At 33.1% G+C, this 24,778-nt stretch overlaps 1 protein-coding gene across 3 annotated transcripts; it reads right to left on the bottom strand.

The window, feature by feature from the left end:
• Window positions 1-829: 829 nt before the first annotated feature.
• Window positions 830-24,334, bottom strand: LOC126752212 (protein peste). Of its 3 annotated transcripts, none has more exons than XM_050462839.1 (7): window positions 23,800-24,334; window positions 11,425-11,731; window positions 3,445-3,753; window positions 3,164-3,379; window positions 2,784-3,084; window positions 2,063-2,342; window positions 830-1,995 (listed from the first exon to the last, which is right to left on the bottom strand). In XM_050462839.1, the coding sequence occupies exons 2-7, from the start codon at window positions 11,548-11,550 to the stop codon at window positions 1,587-1,589; spliced, it is 1,641 nt and encodes a 546-aa protein (XP_050318796.1). In that variant the 5' UTR covers window positions 11,551-11,731; window positions 23,800-24,334; the 3' UTR covers window positions 830-1,586. The 3 variants fall into 3 exon arrangements, with proteins under 3 accessions (XP_050318796.1, XP_050318797.1, XP_050318798.1); XM_050462840.1 differs by lacking the exon at window positions 23,800-24,334 and adding an exon at window positions 11,804-11,897; XM_050462841.1 differs by lacking the exon at window positions 11,425-11,731.
• Window positions 24,335-24,778: the final 444 nt, after the last annotated feature.

The following is a 24,778-nucleotide window of genomic DNA, read 5'->3' as shown; positions in this document are numbered from 1 at the left end:
GTCAGAGTCACCCAAGCACTGGCCAGGCTCTGTGCCTGTTTCACTTATATAGAGCCAGCTGGCGGCCAGCTTCGCGCGCATTTGCCTCGTGACTTCAACTCACATCACATCGCGGCGCGAATGTCATCCAAGCACTGGCCAGGCTCTGTGCCTGCTTCACTTATATAGAGCCAGCTGGCGGCCAGCTTCGCGCGCATTTGCCTCGTGACTTCAACTCACATCACATCGCGGCGCGAATGTCATCCAAGCACTGGCCACTGGCCAGGCTCTGTGCCTGCTTCACTTATATAGAGCCAGCTGGCGGCCAGCTTCGCGCGCATTTGCCTCGTGACTTCAACTCACATCACATCGCGGCGCGAATGTCATCCAAGCACTGGCCAGGCTCTGTGCCTGCTTCACTTATATAGAGCCAGCTGGCGGCCAGCTTCGCGCGCATTTGCTTCGTGACTTTCAAATCACACCACATCGCGGCGCGAATGTCATCCAAGCACTGGCCAGGCTCTGTGCCTGCTTCACTTATATAGAGCCAGCTGGCGGCCAGCTTCGCGCGCATTTGCTTCGTGATAGAGCCAGCTGGCGGCCAGCTATCGCCTCTTTTACTAAACAAGTGAAAATAAAACAATTCTTATTTATATTACAATTTTCATTTTACATTTTATTAAAGTAATAAATATTTTATTACATTTATCAATTTCATATTTTGGTTTCTTATACGGGAAGGCTTTCACCCTATCACGTTTTGCTGTTCCAGTTTTTTCTCACATTTTGTCATGCGTGCTTTTAAAGCTTTGCATTAACGGTATACAGGAAAATATTAAAAAAGACCAGCTTTGTACTTAATATAATTTGTTTTTGTTTCTTTTTGTTTTTAATTTCAAGAAAGGGCACACAATTTGAGTTCGAAGTGAAAATACTTTTTGATTTTGAGCCTTACAAACTAGAGAAGAGAGTGACTGCTTCACTTATATGTGAATATGTAGGTTTGTATGTATTTATTGTATGAAGACATGATGCTTAAGAGATTAGGGAGCATGAAAAATGATTATAAACTATTTAAATTTTGAATACCAATAAATTATTTTTTGTTTTAAAAATTAACAATTTAGGTATGCAATACATTAATTTAGAGTCGTAAGGTTTTTTGAAGAAATGCAAAATTAATTACAAAGCAATACAGTACAATAGGCCTATATTTCTCGTGGCTTCATGCACTAAATTGTCATTTTGCGCTGTGTTTTTCCTTTGTTTGTTACTTGCTTATAATTATTTTGTTATACAAAAGTCGTTTGATTACATGGATACCATTGCGAAAGTGACAAAGACAATGTTGAAAAAAAATATTTTATATAAACTTTACATATGAATAACGTCTATATGCTAGAAATTACTTTAATTACTGTTTATGAGGTTGCATTTCACTATTTACATACATACATATATATAAGTAAGTAGAGTTGTATTCCTAGAAACTTAAGCTATAATTGCTTGGTCTCCTAGTTGCATTCAACAATGGCAGGCGCTCACATAAGGAGCATTTGAAGAAAAAAACTACTACATATGGAACCTACTAACAAACATAACACATACTATCTACTTATCAGATCAGAACGCGGTGTTGCGGGTCGCAGTAAGCTTTCGCTTAACGGCACATCGTTTTGTAGCACTTCACCACCTTGGTTGTAGCCCAACAGTGACACAACTTCCTTCTGTGGCTTTCTTAGCGGCGTTAGCGCTATCGAACGGGTTGTGCTGTTGACAATTGGATTGAGTAGCGCGTTTTTACTCTTCGGATCGCGACAGAGTTGTGACATATATTTTGTTGGATACCAACAAATGAGCAGTGTACCGACAGCAAGCATAATGCCCGTCACCACCTGGCCCAGTGTCACGATTAGTGGTACCAAGGCGATTTGGCTGGCGATCTCCGGTGTAACACGTACGCGCTCTTCGGCCCACATGAGCGGCATAAATGTGCGAGGAATTTTATCGAATGGACTGTGTAGAGAAATAAAGGACACATTTAAATTTCTGTAAGTAAAGGTTTAATTTTGGTTAAACTTACGCCATTCCGGGCACGGGCGACATGAGATAATTCGCCTGGAAACCACCGCCCACGTCCATGGGCACACCACCATTTGGTTCCAGTGTCATGAAGAACTCATGCTTTGAAGGATCCGGTGACAGCCCTTCGATTGCTTCCAAATAACTAGGATCGGCTTTGTAGAAGTGTGGAAATGATGTGTACGTAGGCGAGTTATATTGGCAGGGCCCTAAATTCACCACACCAGCTTTTTCACATTTTCCATTTACGCAGAAACATTTCATTTCTGGATAGAGTGTACCTAAAAAATTTAATTATTTTAAATTAATGCATACACATTAATATGTACATATAATTTTACAACTAACTATGTGAATGTGTAAACTAACCCTAAACTATACGCTTTTATTTACTGAGTGTGATCGCGGCATAACTGATCAAAACAGCTGAGAGCAGAGTAGTGAAACAATTGTTTTTGATAAATGCAAAATTATTTAACATATTAAATATGTGATTAATTTCGTTTACTAAGTCTTATAATTAAATATAGTGTTTTTAATTAGTCTTAAATCAGAAAAATTAAGTAAACAAACGTGGTAAGTGCTTTTCATTTAACAATAAAGTAAATACTTATTGCGATTGTATGCCAATGATTTATTATGCAATTTACTGATTGGAAAAGTGTATATAATATGTAGCTTTTAATTTAACTTCTAATTGAATGAGTATGTCCACAACTTACCATTGTCAAGCGCCCGTTCAGTAGCGGCATATTTGAACGCGGTGATTCCGTGAATTTTCACCGTCTCAATGTAATCCAAAGGCACCGCGCGGCATAGATTCTGCAAAAATATTTCTATCGAGTCTGTCGGTACAAGATTTGGTGGAAAGAATTCTCCCATTGAACCTCTAACACGACCACATTCACCTTCATAAACGGTTTGTGTTTTGTGATTCCATTCGTTAATTTGTCCCATTTTTCTCAGATCATCTGCGCCGGTATGTATATTGAAGTGACCGTCATATACTGAACTGTCGTTGCGCTGTTCGAAACAAGCAAAAAAATTATGTTTTCTTTATTTACAACATTTGATTAGTTGAATTTGCGCCGACGGCACTTACCGTATACAGCCAGCCTACTCGATCGAATGGCACCACAATATCTGCAGCAAATTTAGATACAAAACTGCCCATTGTAACTAATGGATCACTATAACCGGCAAATATCCACTCATTCGCAGTTTTTGTAATTGATACTTCTTCTCTATACATTTTTAAAACATTTCTCAATATACTCTTTTGAAAGTATGAACCATTAATGGCTTGTAAAGCGGCACCCTGTGTATTAGAAAGTATAAAATTTTAGCAAAAGTTAATGAATGCGCCTCACAATAAGCACTTACATGCGCCACTGTATTTACTGAGGTTACGCGATCAGTGAGTTTTCCTTTACTATTCGCTTCATCGAAATAGAATGCAGCATATTTGCGATATGATACAGTGTTATTGTTCTCATGCCAAACAATATTTACTTTATCTGGTTTTTCTCGAAACCGATATGGACCCAACTCCTCGAAACGTGGCTTCTTGCCGGACCCAACGTAAAAGTCTTCCGGATTCGTCCAATTGAATAGATATACATCAAAATTAAGTGGTAATGGTGAAACTTTCCAACCTTCATATGCGGGTGATTTGGGACTCAAAGCCATTTCCTGAAAAAAATAGAAAATGTCAATAAACAATTTATTCATTAGAAATATGTTATTTAGTTATGTCATACAAAATTACTTATATATATTTCAGATTACAAAATTTAATATACATATAGTATACTATACTAAAGTGGCAGCACTATGATAGTAGCTCAATATTTACATTTGATATACATACGTAACCGGTGGGTAATTCATTTGGAAGAGGTTAGCGATCAGCTAGCAGGAAATTGGTGTATAATTAGAATTGTAATGACGAAATTGGGAATAAAATTAGTTAGTCGTTAGAAAATAACATTTGTGATTAGAATTAGCTCTTCAGATGAAATTTGGCTCGAACCGAAGTTACTTTAGCAGCTGTGCAATTACATTGAATTCCAATTATTTTGACATACTATCAGTAGACTGGCAAATTATGAAAAATATAACCCCCTGAACCAGTGATAAGGCGTTTCTACTTCTAATGTCTATACGTATTTTCAATCGCAAATGCATTTATGTATAAACTTGGAAAATTGTGTAAAAATATATAAATACTGTTTGTAAATACCTGGAAATATCTATATAACAACATGTGTACATATGTTGTCAATTAAATTACACGATTTTTAATTATTAAACAAAGTAGTTATAAAAAAATTGATGAATTAATAGTCATGTAACAATTTTTTAAAAATTTCTAATTAACTGATAATTGAATTCTTACAATGACTTTAATATTTAATAAAAGAAATACATACACTGGTGGCCAAATAATTTGAAATGATCTGTTTTGCACAACTTTCTTACATTCTGACAAAAAAGCACACGGAAATTGTATTTAAATGATATTCTGTAGAAATGTATTTTGCTAAGTTGGTAGGACTGTCCTTAATTAATATGACAAATATGAGTGCGATCTGCCAACCAATTTGTTTACAGCAGCTGCTTAAGTCGGTAAAAAAATCGAACAAAGAATTTGTCACAAATTTTGTATTTCTAACCAAATTTCGTGTGCGGAATCGTTGCAAATGTTGGAAAAAGCTTTCGGTTTTATCAAAAACACCTGCCTACCAGTGGTACAAGGCCTTGAAAGACGGTCGAGAGACGTTGAAAACATGCTCGACATCTCTTGCTAGTCCGTTCGAATGACTTTTGTTGACATTTTCTTGGTCGACTGGTCCCGAAATTGTCAGAAAGTTAATATCATTGATCAACCACCGTATTCACAAGATTTGGCTCCGTGTGATTTTTTCTTCTTCCCCAAACTAACATTGCCGCTCCGTGGAACCCGTCTTCAGTCGATCGAAGAGATTAAACAAAATTCGCTGAAGGAGCTGAAGTCCATCGCAAAAAAGGGTTAAGGAAAGTGTTTCGAGAACCGGAAAAATCGTTGGCATAAGTGCATTTTATCTGATGAGGATTACTTTGAAGGCGACAAAATAAATATTGATGAATAACTAAATATTTTGCGTTTTATTTACAATTTCCGGAGACTTTTTTGTCACAATGCGAAAATTATGTTTAGGCTTTTTATATTTATAAATTACTTCATATATTCGAATATATTTTCACTGCAAAAAGGGGACTTTTTCTCGAGATAACAGTAACACCAGTAATATTCAACTTTAAAAGATATCAGAAATCAGTTAGGGTGTTCACATAGCACAGTTATACAATTTGATCTAATCTAACTAGGACTGGTCCATTTACTCACAAATCGACTTGATTAAAAATTTTCCTGGATTGAAACAACCTTTTTATAAAACTCCAAACAACGTCAAGTAGAGATTGCAAGATATATATATATAACGTGACCGATAGCTCTAAATTCATCAAAAGCATCAAGATAATGAGAAATGGGTTTATAAACTGTCCAACAATCCACCGAATGGCGCACCGAAAAAACCAACATTTTTGCAATATTGAATTAGGAACCTATTTTGCAGACAATAATAAATTTTTTTTTCTGAAATACGTAAATTTTTTTCTACTTTTTTTTGTGAGTCCGGGTCAAATTTGTGGGTGCACTGGCGATAATAGCAAACATATGTATTTTTAAATATTGAGAAATGCTGAATTTATGATGAGAATGAAATTATAAAAATAATTTTTTTTTTGTTTTTCCGTTGTGATATAACAAATATAAAAATAGCACCCTCTAACTCGCTTAAATTTAGTTATAGTCGGAATTAAGTCTCAAATAAATACATAGAATGTATGTATGTGTTAACTTTTGTATTAAATTTGCAATTAATTTATTGCGTTTATTTTCTATTTTAATAATATGTTATAACAATTTTAATTTTCCAACTATTTTCGCTAATTACATACATATGTATATTCATAATATTTGCTTGCATTGAGGTCGGTTTACTTTTTAAAAGTAAGTGCCGCCAAACCGCAACAACCTCATAGTGATGAAATTGTAGTTTAAACACCTTTATATGCTTATGTAAATACATTATGTATATACATGTATGTATGTATATGCTCATAGTATGTGCGGGTGCTAAAAAATATAATACAACCCTGTAAATGAAAGCTATGGAAACCCCACAATACAATACGTTTTTGCATTAAGCGCTTATATGGCGGAAGAACTTTTTTGTGCCAAAAATAAAAAACGACTAAAGTATAAACACATGTACATATGTATGTATGTATGTTTGTAAGTAAATATCAAATTGACGATATATGTATAATATAGAAAATATATGTACATACCTATAAATCTACATAAAGTATACAATTTGTTATCGCATCACTAATTTTGCAGGTGTTCAGAAAGATAAGACATAATCAAAGAAAAATAGCATTTTGGCACAATACATACTTACATATGTATGTACATGCACAGTTATGTACCCACAAACATACATGACAATGTATTTACGCAGCTATAACATTTCTCGATTCGCATATTTATAATAGCGATTGTGAGAATCATTCTTTGGCTATTAAACATTTGTTATCGGCGCATGGGCCGCAAGTTAATCTTTCTTTCAGCTTTTGCACAATTAAAGCCACTAATTTCCGTAAGACCATATATACATATATGTATACATATGCATACATATATATTATACATTGTATGTATGTATATAAGTGCATTTAAAATGGCAATATCTGCAGGTATTTAACTGTGCCCAAGACAGTAAAGAAATATAATAATTATGAATATAAGCGTCACTCGCAACGGAAGTTTGGCCTCCTTAACTTCAATACGCGACACGTGTGCTCCATTAAGGCAGGAATTTATGGCGTTTATCGAAAATGTATTTTTTTTTTAACGAAACTGATTTTTGGGTTTTTATCTCAACCGTTGGTAGGCTAATTAAAAATTACGATGAGCTCAATTCGCAAATTGTCTTTGTAGGATATGCATATAAGCATTTACAAAAGATTTACCATTGCCTTCAAATAGTAGATTTTTTATCTTTTTTTTAACAAAAAAAGAAGAAATTTGCCTGCAATGCAATCGAATTCTGCCAACGATGAACCCATTCGATGATTATCGCAAATATATATGTACATGTGTATATATGTATGTATGCACAAACAGTTGCACTAAATGAATCAGTTTTTTAATTGTAAAAATATTTCCAAAGCAAAATGAACTAATACCTTCTCATGGGTTTTTGGTGCTCTTATCACAAAAAACAAAAAAAAAACTGGGCTACAAAAAGTTTATGCATTTTATTATATACCCAAAATTTAGTAGAGGTATTAAAGGAAAAATAAATTATTACGAAACGGTTCTGACTATTTACTTTATTTGGAATTCTTACTCACCGTCGGTGATATCTACTTTTAAAAATATAGGAAGAGAAAAAGTTAGAACTTACACATATTTTATACATTGGGACAAAAAATCTCCCGGAAATTGTAATTAAATTCCCCGGGTAAATGATACCTCGTTCTGGAGGACCTCTTCAACTGAGGAAAATATTAAAAAAGGGAAAATTATAGTGCCGTTTAAAGCCAAAAGCAAAATAAATATCATTGATCAACCTTCGTATTCACCAGATTTAGCCCCGTGTGATTTTTCCTTGTTCCTCAAACTGAAATTGCCACTCCGTGGAACACGTTTTCAGTTGATCGAAGAGATAAAATAAAATCGTTTGAGGAGCTGAAGGCCATCCTAAAAGCTGCTTATGAAAAGTATTCGAGGACTTTTAAAATCGGTAGCATACGTATATTACATTACTTTGAAGGCGACAAAATAAATATTGATGATTAATTAAATATTTTGCGTTTTATTTACAATTTCCGGGTACTTTTTTGTCTCAATGTATATTGGTTTAAAAATATATATCTATATACCAATTCCATCCATATTTGTTACTAACTTACACAATATTTCTACCTTAAAAATCTCACGTATTGATCAATGTATCGTATTATGATTAAAATTAAAGAAGAGTTAGTGGTGTTTGAGTTATCTTTTTGAAGTCAAAAACTGCGTACTTAGGAGTTCTAGGGATCACAACGGACATGCCTCTCTAGCTGACCAAGTGGGTTTATTCAAGGTCTCACGAATATCAACCTATTTACCTAACCTAACCTAGAATAAGTTATAGTATTATAAAAGCGGTGGTTATTACCCAACTTTCTTCGTATTTCATACGGGGGTAAATTTTGTGAAATTAGTGGTATTATAAATAGACAAAACAAGACTAATTTTTGAAAAACTGTATATACATACTTTTATACTAGACGATCCCCAGGCGGACTTCCGAAAAAATGTGCTTATGTGAAGGATTATTCTGCTTAAAATTATCTCAAAATCCAAAATCCCCAAAAAATAATCTTGCTATAGAGGAGTATAGGTAATGATGGAAGTACTAGTAAAACTTTTAGTTTTGATAAAATAGCATTTTTTTCAAATATGCTCGTATCTCTAAAACTTTATGTTATAAAAATGTGTTTCTCTAATTTTTGAATTGCGTTAAAAGGAACATTAAAACTCAAAATTAGTCCATGGTCACTTTAAGTACCAGCTGTATTTAGAAAAGTGGTTGTCTATATGTTATAGTGTCTTCAACGCGAAGTTCATCAATCACGTTATTGAAATAAAAAAATTCGGTGACTACATGTGAATGAAATAAAATCTCATTAAAAAAAAACTTAAATTGCCAAATAATAAAAGTTAATATCCGGAGTAATGGAGGTTTTGTTTATATATGTATGTATAAATTAAAATCATACACGATTAAAGCATTATACTAGGTCATAAAATTTGAACTTTGAGCATTTATGTTAAGGTAAATTATATTTTTAATTCGTTTATTTTTTTAATAATGTTGGCTGTACTTTTTTCCTCAAAACATTACAATAGCTAATTGAATTGTGCTAATTAAACTTCAATGCTGATTTTTATACAAAAAAGTGAAATGCAGTTTTATAAACTAAATGAAAAATTAAATTAAAAATCTTATAAGGATTTTAATATTTATAACAAAGACACCTAGATGAGTATTTACTTAGAAGGTTGACATTTTTAAAATTATCTTATCTAAAACAAAGTCGAATTAGGCAATAGTATAGTACTACTAATCGAAGTTAGCACCTGTATTTATTTTGTTCCAAAGATTTCTTTTTTGCTCGACCATGAATCATAACTGTTAATGAGGCAATCGATCAACCGATAGATATTTGTTTATAGGGTGGTCTTATACCATTTACAATTTCATGCTCAATGGTGAGTTTAGATAAAGAAAATTTTAAAATGCATAAATTCAAATAGAGGCGCAACTAGATGACAGTTTGTCGGGTTAAAATAAACCTAATTCAAACCCAGAAAGCCTAATCATCCACCGATTTATGGGTTATGAACCTAGTATATACAGAAAAAAATCCCTGAAAGAGTTGTTTAGCTTAATTTAAAAAAAATCACATTTTGATTGAAAAAATGGCCTTGTGAGATAGATTTTTGGAAAATTTTATGTTGCACAAAAATCTACGTAGTAAAAAAAAATGTATCATAACCGGTTGAAAAGTTCTGGTATTTAAAATAAATGATTTTTATCGTGTTTTTTATATGATAAACTTTGAATGCTCACCGATACCTTTTAAAATTAGCTAAAAATACTGCCCTGCAGTCATATTTTTTCTCTATATGTGACCTGGTCTACGAAAAGGGGGCTTAGGTGTCAAAAAAAAGGAAAACAATTAATGAGATAACTATATATTTTTAACAGCTTTTCCCAGAAAAGCACGTTAGGTCCCTTTTCGTAGACCAGGTCACATATAGTTTTAGGTTAGCTTTTGGCTCTTCCTAATCTACATACATATATGTACATTAGTGTATATGGTAAATATTTCTATCACATATAGTTTTATGAATCACTATATAAATTTTAAGTATTTATACTTTATCACTTTTATCATTATCAGTTAGATTATTTCTATATTATGGTTTTCCGATTGAGTAACATTTACGGCTACATATTTGACTTTGTGCGTAATAAATGTCTGAGAAAACAAAATACACGGTCAATTGCTGGAAATTACCGTAGTGCAGCTCGGCACAGGTGTGCGAATTTGCTGATAAGAGTTCACTTTTTGTGATAAATGTGCAGCTGTTCATATTTTCACGGCAAGAAGTTATGTTACGAGTAATTTTACGCCGATAGCATTTAAAAGCTTTTCGAATGAGAAATTGCATTTGTATAACGTGTTTGGTTGTTTAGTAATAAAAAGTATGTACCTTAGAGGCAGTCTGAGATTTTCAAAAAAGCAAAAAAAAAATGGGTGGTCGGCTTAAAGTAGAACTTTTTGTCTATCAAGCATTATTAAATATCTGGAATACTGAAAAAATATTTTCTTGTCCAATCTGCTGTAGTTTCGAAGCGTTCGAGTCAGTCAGCTGAGATCCGTAGAACTTTAAACGCGTTTTTTCGAAACTGAATTTTTGAAATCGGGCAACTATGGTACATATTTTATTTCATGCTTTCACTTGAAATTTTAGTCGTGGATGTCCATTTTTTATTAAAAACTATTAATTTTTCAGTATTTCCCTTTTTTATAAGTTCGCAATTTCGCAAAAAAAAAAAAAATATGCTAAGCTTAAGGGATACGTCCTTGTATTTTATCTTATGCAAGTTAAGGGCCCATTTTTTATTTTGTTTCAGATAAGAAGAGTTCAGTAAGAGTTCCTAGAATCACATCAAACCGTAGACGTCCCCTCGATTGGCCCTGTATATACGCGAACTATTCTTTCCGGTTTGAGATATCGCTCTGAAATTTTGCACACGTTCTTTTCTCCCCAAGAAGCTGCTCATTTGTCAGAACCGCCATTATCGGACCATTATAGCATAAAGCTGTAATCAAACTAAATAATCGGAATCAAGTAGTTTTATGGAAGACTTTTTCATTTGACGAGATATCCTACCGAAATTTGGCATGTGTTATTGTTTTTGTTTGAAATACATTCTAACAAAGTCGGAAGGAAAGAAATACGATAGCTTTTTTCTAATTCACAGAATAAATTGGCGAATATAAGCCTTTTTATGGCTCTAGACTGGACTACCCACTAAAAACTTTTTAACTGTAAATCACATAACTATACGGTTTCGCATATGTGAATGTGTGGTGATACCTCTATAAGCTTCTAATATACATATGTATAGTATAATTAGTTCATTACCAATTTTTATTACATGAGTAGATTTCTGTCTATTAACTTACCTTACCACGCATGCGCGTGAATATATCAATCCAGTGTGCGAACAGGTAAACGCCGCTGGTGAAGATGAGTGCGCCCAGCGCAATAACACTGAGTCGCCAAATGTAGCGACAGCATAAAGCAGACATCTTTCTGGTAGCACTACCCTGATATAATCACTGATTCTTAGTTGAATGTAGATCTACTTGGAGCCGCGTTATAAACGATACAACGGTAATACGCGGAAAGTTACCGCACACGTTTGTATGTATTTATATTTGCACAACTGTCTTGGTTCTTATCACACGTAACTCGAATGCGTTTTAGAAACTAGAAAAAACAAACGAGAAAAAAAAACACTTTTTAGACACTTTATTAAAATTTTATATAAAATACAAGCACCTTATGTAAATATATATGTATGTATTTATGGATGTCTTAATAATAAATAGTATATTCTAATGCGCGGCGCGAAACGCGTCCGTTCGTTCGACTCCCACAATATAGACTGTTCGTTTGCGCTACATGCACAAATTAGCTGTGTGATCGTTTGACACTGCCATGCTTATCAGCAATTATGTGTAGTCGTCGAAATTCCTCCGATAAGCATTTGGACTTACCGAGGCAGCGTGCGCGATAATGTCACCAACAGACGTACATATTTAATATTTAAATATTTGAGGTGCAAGAGTCGAGTTTTCATCGCTATATGAGTAAGTTTGGCGAAAAGGTTTAAATGGTCTTGTGTCAGCTATCAACTCTCCCAGTATGATTCATCTAGTATAATCAGTAAAAAAATATGAAAAAAAAATTGTTTTCATAATATATTTATGCGCACAATAGGTGTGTATACTTGTAGGTATCAAAAAAATGCTTGACGTCACCGTTTATTGCCACACTTACTTGCAAATTCAGCTTGATTTTAGATAAAACTTCCAAAACATATATAACTATGTATATTTATGTAGATATTGATCTAGCGCGTGGTGGCTTTCAAGTGAAATTTAATTATTCACAAACCCAAAGATCTAGAAATAGAAGCTTAATATAGTTCCTGTATTTCTTATAGCAAAACATGGTATAAAAAGGTCTTTATCTTGATTTTGCTCGGTCAGTAGTACTTACATATGTTTATGGTTCGTAGGTTGTTTTTTATATTTTGGAATTTGACAACTCTGGTGTTGCAATCTGGCATCCAACAACTTAATCGTAAAGTTTGATATTTTTCATGTTATACATTCTCAGAACGTTTTGTCATACGAGCGCTATTTGTGATGTTTACAGTAACTTAAAATATTCATATCGAACAAAAAATGGAATTAAATCTTTTTTACAACTTTCAACTTAGTTTCAAAGTAGTCCGATATCGGCAGTTCCGACAAATGAGCAGCTTCTTGAGAAAAAGAACGTGAGCAAAATTTAGATCGTCATTTCGCAAACTAAGGGAATAGATGGCGTTAATACAGATAAACAGACGGACAAACTGAGAGACGGAGATGACTAAATCAACTCAGCATTTTAGGGTCACCGACGTTACCTTTTGAGTGTGGCAAACTTAATATACCCTGTTCAGTTATTTTCCGCTTCCGGACTACTGTTTAGGGACAGTACAATCAAGTGGTACACCGACGGTTCGAAAACGTCGGAGGGAATTGGCGCAGGGGCTGCAGGACCACGTATAAAATTCTTCATATTTATAGGTAGCTTTCCGAGCATATTCCAAGTAGAAGTCTTTGCTATAAGTCGGCGTGTAGAGTTAAACCTGCAACGCAACTATCGCAATGAACGTATAGCTATACTAAGCGGTAGCCAAGCGGCACTCACAACGATTTCTGCATACAAGATCGAATCGCCATTGGTGCAAAAGTGTATACAGCTACTGAATAGTCTATCAGAACGTAACCACCACCACCAGGTGCACTACCTTAATTGGGTGCCAAGTCACCCTATATACTTAGCTATAGCTGAAAAGCTTGCCCGCTCCGTAGCATCCACCAACATGGTAGGACCGGAACCTTTCATTGCATTGGTTACCACACCATAAAGGTGCTGCTCCGCAATGATGAAACTGTGGGTAGGGAGAAGCATTGGCAACAACTCCTAGGCATGCGCCATGCCAAGTTTCTAAAGGGTGGTTATAACCTTAAAAGGTTCAAATATGTAATCAACCTACAAAGGGAAAAACTCAAGCTACTTGTCGCCTTCTACACTGGCCATTGTAAGCTCAAAAAGCACTTATTTCTGCAGCTTGGAGTTCGAAACATCAGAACATCTAGGTCCAGGTGCAATCTTCACTTATTTTCCTGCAGTGAAATTTCTTAACTATTTAGCAATAAATTTTGTTTTTCAGAGGAATTGTTTTTGCTATAAATAATATATAATAAAAGAACTTTTCCATGTCAAGTTTCTTTCGACTGTATCCTCAGCACACTTCAAAAACCTACAGTTTAATCACCAACCCGATAGAGCTCTATTTACCCTGCCTTCAGTTTCGATTTCTGTCTAATATCGATAGTAAATATTGCTGAATTGTATTTTTTGTAAAGTATTTATTTATTTATAAAGAAATAAGGCATCAAGAATGATATTAGTGTGGACGGTTCCTATAAACAGTGAAATTCAATAGCTTTTATTGTAAACATTCTCAAATAATGATGTAGTACATATAATATTTTTTTATTTATGTATGTATGCACATATGTAAGTAGTTAACTTGCTATTGGAGAGGGTAAATAATGAGCATTTCAGAATTTCTTGTGGGGCAATACGATCACAGCGCTTACTCAAGTTAGAGCTAAGAGCTAAGTATAAAGTAATAAAATACGAGGATATGCAGAATAAACAAATAAAAATCATGGAAATGTTAGTTCATTCGCATAAATATATATGTACATATAGACATACTATGTATAAATATACAACATGACGTATCAAATGTATCAGTCAGCACTATGCACTCTTCTAAGCTTTATTCAATCAGTGAAATCGAATACATCTTTGTGTAAATGTTTGTGCTTGTGTATATGGTTGTAGGCGTTGCTATTTTTAAATACTTTGATACTCAAATATAACCAAATTAGCATTAGATTTTTCTAATAATAGTTTTCTTCTTTCCTTTTTTTCGTATAAGCCGAATTTACGGTATTAGTCATTAGGTCAGTTCATAAAGAACATTATTTTCTCCAGCTTTGCGAACCCAGTACAACAATAAAAAATAACTTGCAACAAATTAAAATTAGTTCATGAGAATCCCTTTTGAAATTATGAAATTAAATGAGTGGTGTGTTTTTTTAATAAAATACGCAGTAATGCTTCGCAGAGCGGTATATTATAAAAACAGAACATTAGATGCGATCGGTCTACTAACATACTACAAAAATTTGAAAATTGACACGTGATCGAAAGTTTTTAGTAAAATGAAAAGACCCTAATGAAGGTCGTTTTTTCAATATCTGCTTAGCAACCAAACCATCTGACAGTTAAGTTCGGATTAGCTTAGCCAAGAATTGGAAACAAATATTTCAAACTCGGCCATTGCGACGCCATTTCCGGTGACCCTCGAAAAATAGGTACGCCCACGTTGGCAGGATAACTCCTTACAAGATTATCTGAATTGAAAAAATATGTGTTTTAGTTAAAACCTTAACTTAGAACTTGGACGAGGAAAAAAAACTGAAATTTGGATTTTTGGTCGATATTTTTACAAAAAAATGAAAGTTTCGGTCCAATTCTTTAAGAATTTTATCTCAAAGTTCGTGTAAAATTTCATGAAGATCGGTTAAGTAGTTCTCAAGAAACCTTGCTAACCGACGTCAGAAACACAGTTTCGAGAAAAACACGTTTAAAGACGACTAACTTTAGCCTAGCTAGCCTCGAGCACACAAGTTCTCAAGGCTGAATCTCCGAAACTATTACTCGGATCAACTTGAAAATTTAGGACAATATTCTAGAGGTTTTATAGAATTCAATAAGACAATAAAAAATAATATTTTTTTGAAACCTATGTAACCCCTTAAACTAAAAAAGTCTGAAAAATATTTATGTTAGTTATATTTTAGAGAAAAGTTGCCACCTGTTTGAATAATTTGAGTATTGTCTACTATATAATTCGAGATACAGAGGGTAACTTATTTTAAGGTTTAAAAACTGTCTCTGAATATCCCTTATGCTTATCATGTTCCCTGCTGAGTTTGGTAATTGCGATACATCCATCAAAACCTAAGTTCTGTTGTGCACAGTTTTACGCCACGAAATTTTATGTTTTTATTGTCTAAACATCATATACATACATATATATATATAGTTAATCAGTGCTATAGTGAATTTTGCAAATTTTAGATAACGCTTCATACAAGCGTTTATTGAAGCAAAATTCTGTAATTTACTTAGTTCCACTCTAATGTTATTGAAATTGTTTTAATGTACATATACATACATATATGTTATACAAATATACATTATCAATTTATAATTAAACCGCACTTGCATATAATATTTGTGGCGAGACATTCGATTAATTGAAAGTAGTCAAACCAGTTCCGAAGAAACTGTCCCCATAAGGCAAGTAAAAACATGCACAGTAAAAAAAAGTGGTTTATGTATGACTCGGCACGCCTACACACAAAAAAACGTAGGAATGATTTTACAAAGGTGCTCCACTTAAGCGGTTACATAGGTTTCCTCGGGAAAAAAAGCCTTTTTCAACAATTTATTTCTCATATAAAAAATATTTTATTACAATTTTTTATTTCACGAACATACACTATTAGCAAAGAAATTTTGAAAAAATTTTTGGACGAAGGAAAAAAAACTGAAAAATGGATTTTTGGCAAACATTTTTACAAAAACAAATGAAAATTTCGCGACATTTTTTTTAAATAGTTGTAATCGAAAAAACCCCTTCGTCCAAGTCTTTAAGAATAGTATCTCAAAGACCTGTGTGTGCCTCGAGCGCACAAGTTCTCAAGGCTGAATCTCCGAAACTATTACTCGGATCAACTTAAAAATTTAGGACAATATTCTAGAGGAGAAATTAATAAAACAATAAAAAAATCGGTTTTTTGAAACCCGTAAACCCATGTAACCCCTTAAAACTTTTGGAACTCTTCATACGTAATGTGCTATACTTAAGTGGTGTATGTGTAGGTTATGTATGAGATTATGTATACCAATATGTATACCAATATGTACTATATAAACCTACACAATTATGTATACTGAGATCATGAATAACCGAATCGGCCACATACAGTTGGCGTCATAATGAGTCATGGGTCAAGCTTTCTCATTCATTTAAGCATTTAATATGCAAATTATTATATTTATATTTTTTTTATTTTACAATGACAAGCGAAAAAGCGTAAAAATTGCAAATTTGACAGCTGCCGAAAAGTAAGCAATTTGTTAAGGCTACAGTTTCGTCTAAACTTATTCGTACATACCATACTTAAATGGTAAGGCTAGGAATACCGAACAAGTTTTGAAGTTCCGGTATTTACAAATTTAAAAAATTACGGCTTACTCCAAAAATTAATATTAATTTATAATAAAAGGGCTTATCTCCATTTGCGAATTTCAAAAATAGACCTTGTTTTGCTCTATTTGAGAACATTAACTGAAAATTTCGAGCTTTTCCAGCAAACGAATAGTTTCGGAGATATGAGCGCGTTTGTAAGAAATTTTAAAAGCTTAAACGCGTTGAAGAAAATGTTTCCGGAACGACTGGGCTGATCGACTAGAAGTTTTCACACGACCATTTTAGATATATATGTCAGTTAATGATCGAAGGAATAAGAATTTTTTATATCAATTTTTTATGCCTTGAAATCTAAATTTCTTCGGAAAAAATACTTTTTTGGAAAGGCGGCATAATGTCAAAAATTAAGCTTTTAACTCGACCTTAGATCATTTGGTGGTTTTATTTATAGGATTTTTTTTGTTTTTGTATTTGATATATTTTGAAACCTAAAAATCTTTCCCATAGCCAAAAACTTTTTTAAGGTAACTGACGTTCGGCAACGGGATCAAGCGAATTCAAAACATAGAATTATATGGAAATAAAAAAGTATTTATTGATCGTGCAGTCGGGAATTTTTATCTCAGAACTTCATATAAAAACTGAATAATTTAATTAATCTCTATTAAGGGGTTACAAGAGTTTCATCGTGTAAAAAACAGCCTTTTTTCCAACAATTTTTTTCTCATACAAAATTTTAAATATTTTATTAGATTTTTTTATTGTTACAAATATACACCATTAACAAAGAACTTCTGAAGTGTTTGGAAAAAAATATTTTAAACTCAGCCATTGCGACGCCATTTCTGGTGACCCCTCCGAAAAAAGATGCGCCCGCTTTGGCAGGATAACTCTTTACAGGGTCATATAAAGTGAAAAAATATACGCGTTTTTGTTAAAACTTTAATTTAGAACTTGGACGAAGATAAAAAGCACTGAAATTTAGATTTTACAAAAATATGAAAATTTCAATGAAAATTTTTCGAGTTTTTTTTTCAAATTGTTGTAATCGGAAAAAAAATTCTTCGTAGTTCTCCGTAGCCCAGCTAGCTTCGAGCGCACAAGTTCTCAAAGCTGTATCTCCGACACTATTACACGGATCCACTTGAAAATTAAGGAAAGTATTCTATTCTTTGTAGAATTTAATAATAAGAAGGAAAAATCGATTTTTTGTAACCCCTTAAACAGCTTGTTAGATAGCTCTCGAGTCAAAATTCTCTCGCCAATAAAAAATTTCGATGAAATGTCGTGAAATAGGGAGAATCTAAAATCGAAAGCGGGACATATATACATATATATACTTATGTATGTGGTTTGAAATATTCAGAAATAGTAGAGGAATTCGAAATGCCAAAAGGCATGAGGATATCGGGACTTTATGACCTAGTACGTACTTATATAAGATTTTACAATACAAGTACATACTTACTTACGTAGTTGAAGTCAAGGTCTATTGGGCTTAATTTATTTCAAGTAAAATTTGCGTAATTCTATTTAAGGCATATATCCATATGGTATACATACCTATATACATATGTATATATGTATATGTATAATATTGATATGCATATTTTTATGTAGATATGTACATAATTATACATATGTAACGTGTTCGAAGACCTCTATTTTTCTACAGCAAAATTTTTATCAATTATTTGGTTTCTACTAAATTTTTATACTTATATTTAAAGTATGTGTTTATATAGAATTATATGTATGTATGTAAGTATATGTACATATATGTATATTTCTTTTGTAAATATATAGAAAATATTTTTTAACCTACCCGCTCATATATTATAGCGCATTTATTGAACTTGTCTGATTGTCAGCGCAAGTTGCAAATTAATTCAGCCAATTGAAACTTATTAGCTTTGCGCTCTCTTCGCTTGAAATGTGCGCTGCCAAACGTCAAACAAATTAATTTTACTGCAGTTATTGATAAGATTCGTATTTCTATAGAGCCATGCACGAATAAATTTATGAAATTTCATTAAATTTTATATTGATATTTTTTTATATTTTTATTTTTTTTTAGCATTACAATTTTGCTTTGTCGCTCTCTTCTGATGATGGATTTGAAAATAGAAAAAAAAACGCCTGTTAATACATGCACATACATAGAAACATATTAATATGTTTATATGCATACATACTATGTACATACATATGTATAAATATCTAAAAAGTAAAAAAAAAGCAATTTGCTCAATATTCAAAATTATTTGCCAAAACAATGGAAGTGGAGCGTAAAAAAATATAAATATATATGAGTGTATGCGCTTGTTTGTTTTGCGAATAAAGTATTTGTATTAATATCGGAATAGAGTACATACATACATATGTACATAATATGTATATAAGTGACAGCAGTGCGCGAATATAAAACAAAGCGAAAGAGAAAATAATACTGTGTTTACTAGAGTATATTCTACATTAAGATTCTTTTTTTTAATGTTCAAAGTGTAATAATGTGAAAATAAACAAACCGGAAGAGCGCTGTAGAAAAATATTTCGGTTTCCTAATTATAAAATTGTGGTTAATTCAAGTGTTGAAAAGTAGTGGTAACAGCCGGCGTAAATGAAAAAGCAAGCGACGCGTTGGAAGCGGCATACACGGAGAACAAAGAGAGCGTGCACGAAATTTAAAAAGTTTGGTAACTGAAAGGTGAGTCGAAAATATATGAAATAAAATTGTATTACTACATAGTTTATTTAATAATTATAACTTAAAAAATTCAAAAAGGCGTAAGATATGCGTTGAAATATTCAAGCATACATATGTTACATACTATATACACGTATATACATATATGTACATAGTACATACTAATAATTGCAAACAAGAGAAGCCGATATAAATATGTACATATGTAAATAATATTGTTATATTGTTTGCTTCCATTGGAGACTTTTTAATTTAATTTAAATTCATAATGATAGAGGGGTTTTACTAGTCAGTTATTGCCAGACTGAGAACGGCCAGACAGAACTTTAGAATTTGAACCGAACAATGCTTTCTTTTGTTTTAAATACGAGTAAAATAACCATTTGTTAGCCAGGAAAATCGCATTTTTCTGTGATTTTTTATTTTATTTTTTGAAGAATGATCGCAGGGCTGGTAAAAATTTTAATTTTTGACAAAATGGCGGCTTCCTAAAAAAGTTTTTTTTGTGTTGAAATTTACACCTCAGAGTGCCTTAAGATATATGATAATTATTGGATAATCGAAAAAGTCTTTTCGTATTTCTAATCAAACTTCAACTTATTTTTTTTATATTTATAATAATAAATAAATAAACAAATATGTATGTACCATTTTGGTCGACCACTTTTGCCATTTTTCCACTAGAGACATTATTCCATCAGTGTAAATCGAAATTTCGAAATTTCCAGAACGGAAGCGACCGAATTTCTTCGTTACTTTCACTTCATTTTTGAACAGCTGTATCTTTTTTCGACTTCCCCGAATTTAATTTTTTTTTTTGGTTAAATTTCCAACACTATATGATAGTATACAATGTGATTGGTAGCACTGCAGATATTCGACTGCAACGGCATCTATTGTCAAAATACAAAAAGACTTTTTCGACTACCCAATATTAACAATAATTGTAATCCATCGATCAACATCTGGCAAATGTAACTAAGAAAGCCGCATAAAATTTCAAGTCGATGAGTGCTTTCGGAAAAAGTTTCCTCAACGGCTCTGGAAACAGCGTTTCGGAAAAACACAAGTTGGTATAATCCTCTAAATAATTTTTGTTTCAATACAAAAAAGCTAATGGCGATTTTATAATGAGTTATAAACCCACCGTATTTTTTACACAATACCGCTGCTTTTGCAAAATAAATCATGTTGTTATAAAGAGCCTACTTACACACACATCTTTGTCGCTTTTGTCGCAAACCTTAAGTTTTTTTCCACATGTAGAAAGTTAAGCGGAATGAGGCTATGCTCTTTAACATTTGACTTGTTACTTAACTTCCCCTCCAACATCTTACATACTATATACAATTTTTTTTTTAATTTAATTGGCGCCATAACCAACTCTGCTACTAAATTAGACAGTTCCTCCCTCAAATTTACACTAAGTGATCAATTCCCTGAATTATATATAAATTGATATACACACTCTCGTCTATATAGGCATATTTAATTAAAGAAGTATTATTCAAATGTCATGAGACAATTTTGCTTGTTGTTTGTCCACAAGTATACAGAATACGAAATTAATTTATATCGGCATATGTTTTATAACCCAACTGTACATATGTATACATATTTCTATACAAGCAAGTGCATTGCACATAAGTATACTTAATTTCGTGGCAGAAAGACCAAAATCAATGTACAATTTCGGGCAAAGTAGTATATTGACCTTTGTGAACTAATTCGTCATGTGAGAGAAAATATATTTGAGCTAGAAAGTAAATTACGTTGCAGGGTGATTCAAGTTGCGCCGTATTGATCAATGGTATATATGTATGTATGTTCATACATATTTCGGTGCATGCAAGCAAATAAAAATATTTTCAGCAACTGTAAACCAAAGCCACGCAAAAACATTGAAAATCTTTAAAATATTTACATATTGAGAATTAAAGCATATTACACCCGTTTTTAAATTAATTAATCAAAATTTCATATATCATGGCTACCATAAGAACATCGCGATCTTGGCATATACATAGGTAAGGCCTTTTATTTTCGGGCTTTTTCCGTTCCGCGACAGTCGGGTATAAGTAACCGAAACGGATCTCGAAAATATCTGGGAAGGTTTCTGGCTAGTGAATATTTTTCTAATAAAATTCGGCCAATTTGAACCCGGGCTTCTTATACTTTTGATTAACTTACAAATCATATTTATACTCTAAACACAGTATATTAAGTTTCCCATGAAGTCTATAACACACAGAAGAAAACTTTGGAGATCCTATATAGAATTATATATGTATGTACATGCATATGTAAACTCTCAACGTGACCAGCTTAATTGATTTAGCCATATCCGTCTGTCTGTCCGTTTGGGGGTCAAAACTCTCTCCCTAAAATCGGAGAATGATAGTTCGGTAACAATAAAAGACTGGCGAAAACTTAGATTGTGAAAAGATCGCTTCACACAGGGTTTAACCGGAAAGTAATAGCACTGATTTTCTTCCGCCGCCACTGTACTTCGGAGCGTGCGCGAATTGACTGGATTCGGTAAAGATCGTTCCATGCTAACGAACGAGTAGCTGGTCAGTTGTCTCCGAACACCTGGAGAGTCAGGACAAACATTTTTGCGCGACGTGTTTCTGTGAGTGGTTCAGACCGAAAATGCAGCGTTCGTTAGAGCAGAGGTACGCGATTAAATTCTGTGTGAAATTCGGTAAATCTGCGTCAGAGACGTTTGATATCATCAAGCAGGCTTAAACCGTCAACGTCAAGCTTTACGTGGAAGTCCTCAAGAGACTCAAACGAAGGGTCAATCGGGTCCGACAAGACATGCAGCCTTTATTGTGAACAGGTACCTAACCAAGGTCAGTATCCAAACGCTTCCGCAGCCGCTCTACAGCCCAGATGTGAAGGGACTTTCTTGTTTCCTTGCCAGAAAAGGCCGATGAAAGGCAACCATTTTAAGACTACAGAGGAGATTCAAGCAACATGCACCTCGGCTCTCAAGGTTATTCCGGAGAATGCCTTCTGTGACGCCTTCAATGCTTGGAAATCGCGCTGGCAGCGCTGCATCGACGCAGAAGGAGTATATTTTGAAAGTTTTTAAAGAATTTTAACGATTGGTTCAATAATTTTTTTTAAATCGACTCTGTCCAATTACTTTCTGGACAAACCCCGTCGAGCCCGTTACTAGCATAAAACCAGAACTCAGAAAATAGTTTTAATTCAAATTCAGAAAAATTTACGAAGTAACATCAATATTAAAAATATTTTGGAAGGGAAAAACCCGACCAGGAAGAAATTCTGGATCCGCCACTGATAGCTGTCATACAAACTGACCTCTTTTTACACCCTTTATCTTGTAATAAATAAATATATAGCTTCAGTGTGGCTGAAGTTAACGTTTTTTTCCTTTTTTTTTTTTGTAATGTATTCTATGAATTGCTTTCATCTATTTTCATTTAATTTCAAACCGAATATTCTACTTCATATGTTTTTGTTTTTTTTTTTTCAATAAATTAACAGTGTTATTGAGGTTCACTTTTTGTATTTACTTGCATATAAATATTTGTATCTGAATATGTAAATACATACATACATATATATACAGACATACATATGTGCATAACATATGTAAGTATATAGAATAATGTTCATCTGACTTTTTTGCTGCTTGACAGCAAGGAGCGTCGTCTGTGCGTTAATAAAGCCGCACACATTCACAATTTGTATATTAGACTATTTAACACATGCACATACATACATACAAATATGAAAAATTGAAAGAAGTTAACACCCACTTTAAGTTAACAGCGAAAATAAACACGTTTTTCGGCGCACAAATTTCTTGAATATTTGCCATGAATTTTTCAATTTTATGCATTTCTTATTACTTTCTAATTTTTTGCTAATTTGTATTTCATTCATTGAAATGCATATAAATTTTGTTATCAAAGAATATTTTATATTTTTTTATATTAAAAGCGGAATTTGCCTGCAATGTGAGTGCTGCGGATCACTGAGAGCGAATTCACACCTACATACACTCATACATATTTACTTATTCGCATATGTACTTATAATCAAATACATGATTATTTTTATTTAATTACTATAAGCCTCATATACTCAAGGGCAGCATAAATATATATTTTTTTATATATGTATGTACATACATATATATTATTGCTATTTTCACATATTTTTGCATTATATTTTGCTTACTTTTCTTTGTTGCTTTCCTTCTTATATACTTATTGTGTATTTCCTTTGAGTTTTCGACACTCTTCCACACACAAGTTCACAGTCATATTTATTTATATACACTTATTTTCATTTTATGTATTTTTTTAGAATGCACATTCTTCACTATAGCTTTGTGTACACAAACATATATACATTTATATACATATTATGTATTATATATTATTATTTTCTCACTTTCTTACTTGCGGAAGAATAATCACAATTTTGCATTTCATACTTATAATCTACTTATTTTCTTGCTTTGTCACTTTGCGTACACTTTCGCCACCACTGTACATGTAAAATGCGTTCGGCTGCGTAGACACAGGCGTATTTTCCCACTTGTTTATTTCATATTACAAGCACGGCGTCGGACTGCGTCGCACGGCAGCCCTCTAGGTTGAGTTCGTTTAGACGCGATTTATTTGATAAACTTTTTTTTTCAAGCAAAATTTTCATTGAAAATTCACGTTGCAGCGACCACACGCTCGCGACTGCAATATTTCGACTATTTTGTTATTAACAATTTGTATTTAATTTGAACCATCGCTGCAAAACTCAACACTCGATCGTTTAGAGAGCGACTAGTGCTCGGCAAACCAATACACGATGGTGGCGAAGAGCGTGTGTGGTATTGCAACTGCTGTGTACCATATAGCCAACGTCAAGAGTCAAGAGCGGAACTCTAAGATTGTTGGTTGGTTGGCGCACCACTTTGACTTCTACACATTGCTACATGCATACCCTCTACATATATATATATGTATATATAAATTTGTAAATACTGTCTACTTTTCAAGGCGCATAAATGTTTCTAGTGCCGCTCTCTCTTTTGTTCGGTTGCTGATTCTCGAGTGTCGGCTGATCGGTTTTCACGTCACATCATTTGCTGTGCTCAAAACGTGTTTTTCAAGAGTATATCTGCGTTAATCATGCTTTTAATTATACACGTATGTAC

This window comes from Bactrocera neohumeralis, chromosome 3 (assembly GCF_024586455.1).
Source record: "Bactrocera neohumeralis isolate Rockhampton chromosome 3, APGP_CSIRO_Bneo_wtdbg2-racon-allhic-juicebox.fasta_v2, whole genome shotgun sequence".
NCBI lineage: Eukaryota > Metazoa > Arthropoda > Insecta > Diptera > Tephritidae > Bactrocera > Bactrocera neohumeralis.
Note: the sequence above shows the minus strand (reverse complement) of the source record. Positions and strands in the feature narration are given on the sequence as shown.

Bases quoted from the DNA above. Each gene is read 5' to 3' on its own strand.
- LOC126752212 (XM_050462839.1), bottom strand. From the start codon at position 11,550: ATGTCTGCTTTATGCTGTCGCTACATTTGGCGACTCAGTGTTATTGCG. The intron at 3,085-3,163 runs GTAAGTGCCGTC...TGTTTCGAACAG, and splicing joins GAGTAGGCTGGCTGTATACG to CGCAACGACAGTTCAGTATA. The intron at 2,343-2,783 runs GTAAGTTGTGGA...TAAATTTTTTAG, and splicing joins TGAACGGGCGCTTGACAATG to GTACACTCTATCCAGAAATG.